The sequence below is a fragment of the Dermacentor albipictus genome, chromosome 7, assembly GCF_038994185.2.
Source record: "Dermacentor albipictus isolate Rhodes 1998 colony chromosome 7, USDA_Dalb.pri_finalv2, whole genome shotgun sequence".
In the NCBI taxonomy this organism is placed as follows: Eukaryota; Metazoa; Arthropoda; class Arachnida; order Ixodida; family Ixodidae; genus Dermacentor; species Dermacentor albipictus.
Genome location: NC_091827.1, coordinates 36,181,601 through 36,193,901, shown reverse-complemented (window position 1 = coordinate 36,193,901; position 12,301 = coordinate 36,181,601). Strand labels below are relative to the sequence as shown.

At 48.3% G+C, this 12,301-nt stretch overlaps 1 protein-coding gene across 4 annotated transcripts in view; it reads right to left on the bottom strand.

Annotated features, from left to right (window-relative positions):
• Window positions 1–218: 218 nt before the first annotated feature.
• Window positions 219–12,301, bottom strand: part of LOC135905696 (uncharacterized) — a 70,605-nt gene continuing 58,522 nt past the window's right edge. For 3 of the 4 annotated variants that reach the window (XM_070521901.1, XM_065436674.2, XM_070521902.1), the window contains 4 exons: window positions 8,704–8,824; window positions 6,233–6,406; window positions 3,211–3,339; window positions 219–666 (listed from right to left, as the gene is read on the bottom strand). In XM_070521901.1, coding sequence (XP_070378002.1) covers window positions 514–666; window positions 3,211–3,339; window positions 6,233–6,406; window positions 8,704–8,824 — 577 coding nt within the window. In that variant the 3' untranslated portion in view covers window positions 219–513. The remainder of the gene's footprint in view (window positions 667–3,210; window positions 3,340–6,232; window positions 6,407–8,703; window positions 8,825–12,301) is intronic. The other variant, XM_065436675.2, reaches the window with a different exon arrangement.

Below are 12,301 nucleotides of genomic sequence, written 5' to 3'. Positions count from 1 at the left end.
ACACCATGTCATCAAAGGAACCGTCCTTTTATTTCAGAATGGCTATTTAGAAACACCCAGTATAATGTACTGCAGCATTATATTGCCCAACAGAGTACTGAGTTACCTCATTAGAAAGCTTCATCAATTAGTTTTAATGCTCTCCAATAAGGAACTCTGGCGTACCGCAAACAATTTAATCTCAAATATCCAAACATCCGTGTTACAGAAGTGTGACCAGGTTGTGTGCACAAATATGTTTATTGGGCACACAGATATCGCCAGACAGCGCACGAGCGAGAAATTCAAAGAGTGAAATTTGCTAAAATCGAAAAATACCAACAACAATGTGACAACATACACACATTAATGACTGTTATAGTAAAGCAGCTTTCGCCGAGACGCCGGCTCTTCCCGCTAGAAGCTATATGTAAGCATCTGTGGCCATCGTCACATATGTGTAGCGTATGAGGTGACGTCGCGGTCGCGTCCACGATTGATGCTAACTAGAAGTTCCATTGAGGTCACGGCGTCCTAGCAAGACGAAGGGTCCTTGAAATGCTGACAGACCTTCTCGAGGGCGGCGAACGGTGGGAAGCAATGCCTGGTGTGGTCCCCGAGGTGAACGTTGTACAACAGCCACGCCATACGGTTGCGAAAGCCTGCACCGGTGGCCATTCGTTGATACTGGGTGAAAAAAAAAATCAATCCAGGAAGGTGGTCACGCCAGAAAATTTTGGCCAATGTAGATTAAAATGAAAAGAAACAAGTGGCAGTTTCGCTCGAAGAGAGATACACAAACTTTAATGGAGTGCGGGAGATATTAGCTGACTGATAGCTTGGCATGCTACCTCAGGCGCTGGCTCGTAATCACGGTATTCACAGCGGTAACAAACAGCACACAGAGTCGCAGATCTTGCTTTCGCATGGAAAGGGATAACAAGGTTTAGCGCATACCACCCAAGTTCTTCAGTTCCAGTGCAGCACGTGAAGCGGGATATGTTACTTACAATACGTTACAGGAGGGCCCGCTCTGCCTACGCTTCTCCCAGCCGTGAGCATTCACGTTCGCACAAACTCCGAATGAAAGAGTTGCAATAAGAAATCGGTGCAACAACGCATCGTTATTCATCGGTCGGCGACCGGTGAACCTACCACCAAATCCTCCCCCATTCCTCCGAACAGCGCGGGGTGTCTCTCCGCTCCCCTTGACAGTAGAGGGCATCGATGTCCTCCTCGCCTGCTGCTCCGTATAAGGCGAAGACAACCACGGATACACACGAGCGACGAAAACGCGTCCCTCTACGGCGTCCGCTAAAGGCGTCTACTACGGCGTCCTCCATTCGCGTACCCAACGCCGTTGTAGACGCCGCGGTTGCCTCCACTCTGTACGGAGCGGCGGGCGAGGAGGACATTGAGTCATCCTAATTGAAAGGAACTCTTTGTGGCAGACCTTGTGGTGGGGCGTATATGGGCAAAAGTGTTGGCAACTTGACAGCGATACCAAGGCCTAGCGTTGTGCTTGAACGGCTCGGAGGATGTTCTAACATTTATGCGGGCGCTGCATGCATGCTGGCCGCGACGCTGCACGCAAGGCGAATTCTGCTGCATGAAGAAGGAACAGCGCCCTGGCCATGATACCAGGCGTCTCATAACGCTGACCGGGCGAGGAGTGCATCCAGTGTTGTGAGGTGGTCGCGCACCTCGATGGCCCGAGATGGGACCGACCCGAAACTGTCAGCGTTAATCAGCTGTACGTCCCCGGGAGAATGTTATAATGTTAGCTTGACTTTTTAAATGTCCGTTTCTCTCAGACTAGCGCAGACACACAGCACCTCGCTAGGAAGGCTATAATGTGCTCGTTTTGCAAACCAGTTCTGCGGAAGCCAGCAAGGTGGAGGAAGAATCATGGAAGGCGAATTTTTTCAAATGTGTTTAGCTTTCCTTGGGAACTAAACACTGATGATTTTTTCGCGTCTACCTGTATTCGTGGGTCGTGGATCCTGAAGATAGTGCAAGCCCAACACAGCGGTATACCGCATGGTGGTGCGGTATACCGCCGCGCAGTAGCGGCTTTGGTGACCCAAAATACCGCGTCCAAAGGAAACGCGCACGGTTTAGCCAAAGCAAGCAATCCGCTTTTAAGATACCTGTATACCCAAGATTTCCGATTATCTTGGTCCTAAGTAAACCCACCCCGCTGTAGCCACTTCAAGCTGCATACGTATAGATTCCGTAAAGTACCAATCTGTGGCTTCTGTGTTGAATTTTTTCTTTCGAGTCGGTGCTGCTGTCCCTGTTGCGACGGCGCATGCGCGAAGCGAGCGCAGTGTGTCGGAGGTCGCGTGATCTGCTGCGGTTCGCGAACGCGACACCCGACGTTCAGCAGCTATTAAGGCGAGACGGCTGCACGGAGCCTCGATGAGCACTGCGAGCTCTCGCGCGCCCAGTGTTGGAAGCCAGGCCACCTGACGAGTTTCGGAGGCGCGGAGCAGCGAAAATAGCAGAGGGAGCGGCAGCACGGAACGTTCCCTTTGGGGAAACGTATGCGCGCTCCCCGCGAGCGTAGTGACATCGAGCGCTTGCGCAAGGTCAGCGAGTGTTAGCGCAAGGTCATCGAGTGCTCGCGTATGGTCATCGAGTGAACTCACCAAGCGTGTTTGGTTAATACGTTTACTGCAAGTTGTTATCCTTCCGTGAAAGCTGCCAGCTATGTAGTTCGAGTAATGTTGTTATAGCCGTTACTATATCGTACCAGAACCACGCTGAATGGCCGCATTCCCAAACACCCCGGCCAAAGGTCCGAACGGTATAGTTAACGGCAACAGTTGAGGCGCCAGCCGGGCTTCGTCGGCTTCTCTTCGGCGCCTCTCTCAACGTATTCTTGTATTCTGAGTCATGATATCTACATTTCCTGAACAACGCAATGCCTCGGCTATTCTTGCCACTGCGGTGTCTCGCCTTGAACAGCGCGACCCCAATGTGCGGGGCTACACGCGCGCTCAGGCTGCGGAGTTTCACAAACGCGGTGGTTGTAGCTTTCGCTTGCCGTCTGTTATATACCCGTTTGCAAGCAGGACAAGAAATGAAGTTTCGTTCGTTCGTTCATACATTTTCCTTCAACTGTTCGTATCCCCCCAGGCATGTCACAACGTTTCTTCGTCACATGAAATCGTCTCCCGGTGGCGATGAATTCTATTATATGTGCTAGACGTCTCCAGCTGGACCTACCTTGTTGCTGAAAGTCAAGGGTATCTCCGCCAAGAAGACTTTCTTCTTGGATGACGTCGACGCATATCTGGCGACAGCAACGGGGTTGCCATCGCGACTGATCGGCGTGTATTGACCGTGCGCGCAAATCTGGAAGAAAAGGTGTTTCGTGATTCGCTGTCACGTTGAATTCGTGCCACAGCTAATTACAACTGTCATCCAGTAAGCTTGTACATCCGGTGACGTAGCTTTTGCCTCTGAGAAAGGTATAATTGCAGCGTTTGCTCGTACAACCATGTAGAGAGATTTAAAATTGGGGACGCATGACTCTGGGCCCCTACGTTGGGTACAGCTGCTCTTGGGCTTAGAGAAGCAGCAGAGTTTGAGAATTGGGTCAAACGCAGACAGCGTTGGGTGGAGCGCTCGGGATGCCACAGCGGGGAAAATCGGAAGGTGCTTGAAAGCAAGAAAAAATAAGGAATAAAAGTTTTTATTACAAGTGAATACGAACAGAATGCATGTTAAAGTAAAAATGGGGCGAACAATAACGTGTAATGAACGTAATCACTGTGCTGGTACTACGAATTAACTCTGTTGCTTTAAGCTAAGCAATGCCGCAAGGGCGACGCAAGACGGCTTGTGGACCCACGCTAGTTTTCGACTTTTGGGTCTTGTACGTAGTTAATGCTTACTGCTGTATGAGTCGTTTTTCAGTTCAGGGTGAACGTTGCACGCACAGGGTCTCGCTTAGCTATATGCAAAACTAAATCTGTCACTTCTACTCATCTCAGTCATCTGTCGTCGGCGGTGGTTTGGAGATAATTCAACAGGTCGTTAAGGTTACCTGGACGCAGTTCACACACTCTGATGCGACAGTTGTGCTGCGATACATATACCAGGTGTTTCACTTGTGTGCTTCAGTGCAGGAAACGACGTTTTGTTCAGAAAGTAAGTGGAACGACAGTGCATGTTTACCGCAAGTTTGACGGCGTACGTCTCGTAAATCATGTAGTCCACACAATCCTTTTCAAGTGGATATGCCTTGCAGTCTCTCCCGCTAAAATTTGTAGATTGCGATATGTGCCATAATTAGCTAAAACTTAATTAGGTATATTTTTAATTAGTCGATTATGCATTTCAATTTTTGGGCAAGTAATGTCCGCCTCTTCGAGTAGATCAGCTCATGGACTACAATTACGCTATCTGCCACAGATAATTTTTTTTTCAGTGTTCGCTGAAATAGCCTGCATATACATTGAATGAATGAATGCACGAATGAATGAATGAATGAATGAATGAATGAATGAATAGGCCCGTCGTGGTGGCGCGGTAGCTTTGGAGTCGCGCTGCTACGCCCTAGGGTGCGGGATCAAATCCCATCCACGGCGGCCGCATTTCGAGGGGGGCGAAATGCAAAAAACACACTGGCCTCCCTTTTCCGCTACTGTGAAGAGGGGTGCAAGCGAAGCCCGGGATCCCCCCGGTTCTTCGTTGTCGTGACGCGTTTCATTCGCGCTCCCTCACGGCGACGTCAGCACGTCGAGGACGAGCCCTTTCTCGGAACAGTTCCCGGCGGCGTTCATCAAACGCAGCCTTTTCTTCGGCCGAACGCGAGACGCGCGGCCGACCCGTCGCAGCTCCGATAGTGTTCTGACGCGAGAAACACTCGCTCCTCTCGCGCTACCTAGACACGCGACTCCTATTGGCGGAGAGAATGACGTCAGTAGCGCGGTGGCGCAGCAGGATTCTCCGTTCAGTGGGTCTATTGCTTGTTTTTTTTTACATATATAGCAATTTCTGCCCCTGCGCAACTGTGAAGGCAGCTGTTTTTTTGATCACCACATGGCCGGCGCAGGCTAGCGTGTACAAGCTTCGCTTGAAAAACGACCGTCTACCATGCACTGGGTGCACGTTAACGAACCCCAGGTGGTCAAAATTAATCCGGAGTCTCCCGCTACGTCGTGCCTCATAATCATATCGTGGTACTGAGATGTAAAATACCAGAATAAAAGAAATTAATGAATACATCATTTATTGACAGGATGGCTCGTTAGCCTAAGTGGAGAAGGGAATGACAGGAGTGTAAACAGTATAAATAAATAAATAAATAAATAAATAAATAAATAAATAAATAAATAAAATAAACGTGCAGGATACAAAAATTCAAAAAATAGCGCAAAGGGAGAGGGGAGGACAACCGACCATGCAGTATGAAATCTTGCGCAACATTCCCATTTCTTTTGTCAATTCGTAGCGCGCTAGGAGACGTTCCCAGGTCTCTACGGAGTGTCAGAAAATTTGGTATAGTGGAGCCGTAATGTGCGGACGTGGCAGGTTGAATCACCGGGGCCATAACCAAGATCAGCAAGACCGGTGGTGACAGATGATTACGTGAAGCCTGACGCGCTATAAATTTTCCTTTCTGTAAAGTAAAAAAAAAGAGAAAAAGTTTTAGACGGATTATGCCCCGGGTCTTTTTTTTTCGCTTATGTATTGTTTTGTCGGTTCTAAATCAGTGCCTGTGCCTTCTGCTGCTGCCCTCAGACCGGGTTTAAGGCCCGTCAAGTTGCTGCGAGCAACTTTTTCCTTAAATCCCCCATAAATTGTACGTTTATGGAAATAAAGGCATTTGTATTTGTATTTGGTCACCCGTCCAGGCCAGCACATGTTCGGAGCGTATAGTCGGGCGTTTCAACAAAAGCTCAGGGTGCTTTAATGCTGGATACGCCTTCGCGAGATGTCGCCCCGAGCGCTGCTGCTCAGGTGGCCCTTTATCAACATGCTCGGCCTATTTTTATGTCCACTGCCGCACAATTAGGGGCCTCTCTCTCTCCTGCCTTCTCCCAGTAATCCTCAAACACCCCCGTCTTACGCGAGCTGGTTCCAGCTAGGCTGGAATCAGCAGGATAGCCCTTGATAGAGCGATCTAGATTACAACCGCCCCGCAGTTTCTTACGCACCACATGCTGGGTACTTCCTGTTTCTTCCGGCTAGTGTTCGCCCTGTTTGTGCTGTGTTCGCACCGGCGGGGTGATCAACTTACCACGTCGAGGCTGGTCATGCTTGCGTCGACGCATGGAGCGTACGGGATGTCCTGCTCGGTCTGGGCGTCGTTACGCAGGTAGTATAGCAGCGTTCCGAGCTCGAGTGAGAGACCCACCACCGCCATTTGGTTCTCGTACGGGTACCAGGGCGCCACCAGCTCGGACTGGTTCATCTACGCGCGCGAAAATAACCGAAAGGCGCATGTACAATCAATCAATCAATCAATCAATCAATCAATCAATCAATCAATCAATCAATCAATCAATCAATCAATCAATCAATCAATCAATCAATCAATCAATCAATCAATCAATCAATCAATCACTAAATCAATCAAATCAATCAATCAACCAATCAATCAATCGATCGATCGATCTCTGCAAAAGGAGGTTCGAAGGTAACAAACCGCAGGTGGGACATCACATATTTTTGCAGTAAAAAAGTACTATGAGTGAAGAAGTACAAAGAAAGGGTCGACCACGTGTCGACGCTAAAGAAGACAAGGTCGACGTACAGGTTGGTTCAAATGATTCGATGAGTAAATGTTGATTATATTTCTCCAGTCTGTCTCGTTTTCATATTCATTATTAGTTAATTTCGTATCCTATTAGTATCGTATTTACCGTACAATTACATCAAACTTTTCTTTATATTTGGCACTCGTCGACGCTGTTTTTTTTTCGTAAGTGTTTACAAGATAGCGTGATCCCAGATACGCCAAAACCGTGCGAAGTCAGCAAAGGAGACCTTGTTTTTAAAAGCATGCAAACTATACGCGCGCGGCGAAATTATGGGGCACATACGGGAATATCCGGGATATCCCGCGCCCGCGTATAAGTTAGCACATACCTAGCAGATTGCACTAGTAGTAAGATAACACGCACTCTGTTGGCCTTGAGTTTATCACGGCAAATTATAAAACCTATTTATTACATCCTTAGTTGCTGGCTATTGCTACGCGTTCTCGGTATGAAGAGGTGTCATCTGCTACCATTTTATCGTTCATACGGCGTCTATATATGAACTAGAAAGTATTGTTCTTCCGCAAAAACCTCAAACAGCTATAATCACTGAGAATTGATTACACAGAGACACATGGGACCCTGAGATAGTTCCACCTGGATATATAGTGCCCTTCTGAAAAGGAAGCTTTAGCTCGGGATCTCCTATCTCAATGCAAGTAAAAAGAGTATTTGCTTTTCTCGGCAACCACTGCACCAAATTTGGCGAGGTTTGTTGGATTTAAAAGAACTAAAAATCTAGTGACTGTTGGTTTCAAAGTTTTCATTTCGAGGTTTCGAGGTTGTCAATTTCTTATAAAAATTGGTAAAAATAAATAAAATGTCAGAAAACGAAACTATCAAGTTTACAACTCTGTAACGCAGCAATGAAAAATATCAGAATTTTGTGAATTACACATAATAAGACATCTAAAGCGGACTAAATTGATATGTTACACATGAATCTAAAAAAATTGTCATTTGGAAATACAGCTTTTTCAGAACCCTTATGCACAACGTAACAAATTCACGTAAGATATAAACTGACATATAGAATTTGTCCGCTTTGAATGGTCTAATGGATGACCCTTACAGAACCACAATCTCTGTTCTTGATGCAGAGCTATTAATTTGTAAACTTCGTGCTTCTATTCTTTTTGAAACTAGCAAAATTTTGAAAATCTTTTCAACAAAATTCCGGCCTTAAAACAAAATTACGCTTTCAATTGTCACTAGAATTTAACTTTCTCAAACGCAACTAATTTCATTAAAATCGGTCCAGGGGTTATCACAGGAAAACATGTTTGTGTTTTACATGTATTTGAATAGGCCGCGTCGGAGTTGGGCTCAAGCTAATTTCTTAAAGAAATTCTCGCCGTGGAGGGGTTGCCATTCAGTATGAAGAAACATTCCATATTATCAGGCTCCCTGATATTCCCGGCTCAGATTGTGTAATTGGTAAAATTTGCCGCAATGAATTTAGTTTGGTGATAGGTGAATTTTGCTGCCCATCAAATGACAATTGAATGCCGTGCTGTCAATGAAAAATTTGTGCGAAATTGAAAGAAATTTATAGCCGACATGTTTACAGTTAGGTGCTTATTGCTCGTTTGCTTTTAAGCTTGCTGAGGGAGAAAGCACGCGATAAACGGAAAATGCCACGTGACTCGTCCGCCCGCATCAAAAGCAGCGCCTTCAAACAAGCTTTTAAAACAAGAATTTTAAAGCAGTTAGTCCCAGAGCTGGCGCTTTATTTGGTGCGGTCCGACCGCTAAAGCGCGGCGCCAGAGATCGTACCGAGCGCTGTGGAACGCTGGGCGCGACGTGTCGCTGGGACGATAATGGCCTCCGAGACTCGGACGTGCCAATGCGCGCGCCGCCCAATCTCGGAGGCCATTGTGCGTGTGTGCCGTGAGTCTATTGTAGGATCTGCTAAACGCGTCGCAGAATGTTCGAGTCCGCGACTTACCAGGCCAATGAACTTCGGGTTCGGAGAGTAAAGAGCCGTCGGAGGCACGGCGTAGCACTCGGACTCGCTCCTCGCTTGAACAGCCGAGGAAATGGCGATCACGGTGTCGACCTTGTAAGTGCTGCAAAAGATATATAGCACCGTTCATTTGCCACCGTAAAGAAGAACCCCAGCTGTTATCAATGTATACGGACGCGGTTGTTTTGCAACGACTCCGTTTACAGCCAAGCAGCGTGGAGATGTTCCACCACGTTCTTTTTATGCGAAGCATATTAACGTAGGTTTCGGGCCTTCGCGCGACGCCCGGCGGTGGCCACCATTGACCCTGAAGTGGGGTCACGTGACATGACGTTACGTGATGACGTCACACAGGCTGCAGATGGGGCCTCATATCGCGCCGTCGGTCGCCTCCCGGCGGTGGCCACCATTGACCTTCAAGTGACCTTCAAGTAGGTCACGTGACATGACGTCACGTGATGACGTCACAGCGGCTGCAGATGGGGCCTCATATCGCGCCGTCGGTCGCCTCCCGGCGGTGGCCACCATTGACCCTGAAGTGAGATCACATGATGTGACGTCACGTGATGACGTCAAACCGGCTGCAGATGGGGCCTCATATCGCGCCGTCGGACGTCGCCCGGCGGAGGCCTCCACGCTTCGGTTAGCGCCGTCGCGCGCGACGCGGCGGCGGCGCCACCATCGCTGCATCACGTGATATGTGACGTCACGCCAGGGATGAAGCGGCGCGCGCCCGCCGTCGCGTCAGTCTGTGTGCCCGCAACCGCGCCAGCGTCTTTGCGCCGGGCGTGTATGCGGTCAAGATGCCTCCAAACGCGAAGGATACGCTGAGGTTAAGCCCAGTGGATGCGAAGCATCCACTGGGCTTAACCTTGATAAGCTTCCAATTTTTTTTTTTGCGCGGTGGTCGCGTGTGGCAGCAGTGTCGGTATCGAAGACGCACAGTCGCATTGTATACAGAGTTTAAGCCGGCGCAGAGTAGCATACACGAGGCACACAGGAGCACGTTGTGCACGTGGCGGTTGGTATAAGGGAGGTTGAAGCTCGGACGTGAGGAAGCGTTTGAAAAGTCTTGGGTACGGCCAATGAATTGCGCCGGATAGTGGAAGCAGCTTGCAAGGTTTTGGGTGGGTTTACGGCTGCAGCTTGGCCGCATTTCACGTACGAGTTACTCGGATTTCAATACAACGGAGAAGCTTTTTATGAAAATGTAACGTACTTTCTTTTTTTCTGCGTCGTCATTAACTCCAGGAATCAGCAACCTTTCCTACCACAAGTAAGTTTGTGTTCTCAAAGTCCCAAAACACGAATTTCAATGAGCGCGTAAATGGGCAACGTATAATAAAGCCCTCAATAAAATTTGATTGCCAAGCCATTAGAAGTACAACTGTCTATATCTTGTATCAGTAGTGCCTTCTTTTTCCTATTGTGAAGTTTCATAAAGCATGCAACGCTACAGCGCCGGCCTAACACACTTAACAAACCAAGGCCCAAACGGCCAAAACATGTTCTTTCGACGTTTACGATGCCGTCGCTTTCTCGCCAGGGCTTCGGCGCCACACCGCGACACAAACATCGTCCCAGTCGCTGGCCCAGCGCGCTATCGCCACTTCGAGCAACATAACAAAGGCAGAGAGCTATGCGTTGTACTGTCCCACTGTAGGTTACAGCATTTGCGCTTGGAGCGAAACGAAAACTGCCAAACAATAGTTGTAGACTAGTTCGCCACTCAATAGAACGTCAGTACGAAACCTGTACTTGCCATCATTCCCATGATGGTTGAACAATCGCAGCACCATAATCTGAAACTCTATGTGTAGCTGCGCTCCGTCACGCTTTCCGTCTGAGAAGATGCTGTCTTTTCGCACACGGCCCTTGTCTGCGCAGGAAAGTGCTTGAGACGTTTTATGTTTAGACTCTGCTTCTTTTGGGATGCAATGTAGGCTTTATTTAAATATTAGATTCTGGCGTGTTACGTGCTACAATCACGATCTGATTATAAGGAATGCCGTAGTGGGGTACGCCGGATTAATCAAGACCACCTGTGGTTCTTTAACGTGGAGCCAATGGATGCTACAGGAGCGTTCTTGCATTTCCCTTCCATCGTAACGCGGCTGCTGTGGACGAGATTTGATCCGCGGACCCCGTGCTTAGTAGAGTAACGGCCGGCAAAGCGATTAAGCAAACACGGCGGGTTTTCTGTAATCACTTACCTAGCCAATATTTCACGCTGTCGAATCCTACGATGTATCGGCGACATAATGCAGGTTCATGAGGGCGTTTCTATAGCCAAGGTAATTAAATGGCTATCATGTTGCGCTGCTAAACTCTACGTCCTGGGTTCGATGACGCCCGTGGCGGCCGCATTTTTTCGGCGGTGACGAAATACGGAAACGTTAGTGTGTTCCGATTTAGGTGCACGTTAAATATCACCAGGTGGCCGAAATTACTCCCTAGTGTCGTCCATCACGGCGTCCCTCATAATAAGATATCGGGGTGCCGGCACGTGAAACCCCAGAATTTAATTTACGTTTTGAGCATAGCAGATGCTAAATCGCAGCCCACAGGTACATCATCATGGGGGCACCTATCTTCACTTTTCTAGGGACCCACCTGCTATCACAGAAAATGCCTTTTTTTCGAACAGAACTCCTATTTTCCCGGATGCCAACGCGAAAGAAACAGGAGACGTCGCAATCGACCAATCAAGTGGCCTGCAGGCGTTACGAAGCTCCGCCTCCAAAGTTAAAAAAAGAAAGGGCGTTCACACAAAGCATGCGCACAAAACCTCAGCCGGAACGTGTAGAGGGAATGCGAATACACACAACACCATGTCTCGACGATAACAGCGAGCGTATCAATACCGTAGATTATTTTCCACCCGGAAATTGCCTTCGCCGCTGGAACGCGGCCACCAGAAGTACCGGATGTAGTAATTGAAATGCGGTCTACACTGATTAGTGGCAGGCTTTTTGTCAATCGAGCGATGAAAGAGGTCCGATCATATGGTTGCCACTTCGTGGGAGAACCGTCGAATCTCAGGAGACTGAGCTTCGGTACCCCGATTCATACCCGCTCTTGCGTGCACGGGTAACAGTGGGTTTGCGGAGTAAGTTTGTGCTGACGGTATGTGTGCCTCGTAGGCATTTGCTGCACTGTTTCCAAGCAATGCTAATGGAACCCAACGTACGTAAGCCTTAAACAGCCGTATTGTCCGTTTTTTTTTTTCACAGAAATCCGGAGTGCTGCGTTCACTGCCACCTGCATGAGCTTGTGGGGATTAGATCGACTTCGAAAATCCCCAACGCGAAGTTGGGGTTTTCGTTAGAGCATGCATAGCACGTGGCTCGAGCGATGATGGGAAACGTCGCCAATATAACGCTGCAGTGCTTTTGCCGAGGTACGGTTGCACGATTTTACATTATCGGTAGCGTCGCATCGATCGATAGCATTACCGATAGTGAGCTCGGTTATACTTTCGATATTAATAGTGCGCTATAAACAGTACTGTCGATAGCGGGCTATCGATGATACTAATACTACCGATAGCATCTGTACTATCGATAGTTCGATACTGACT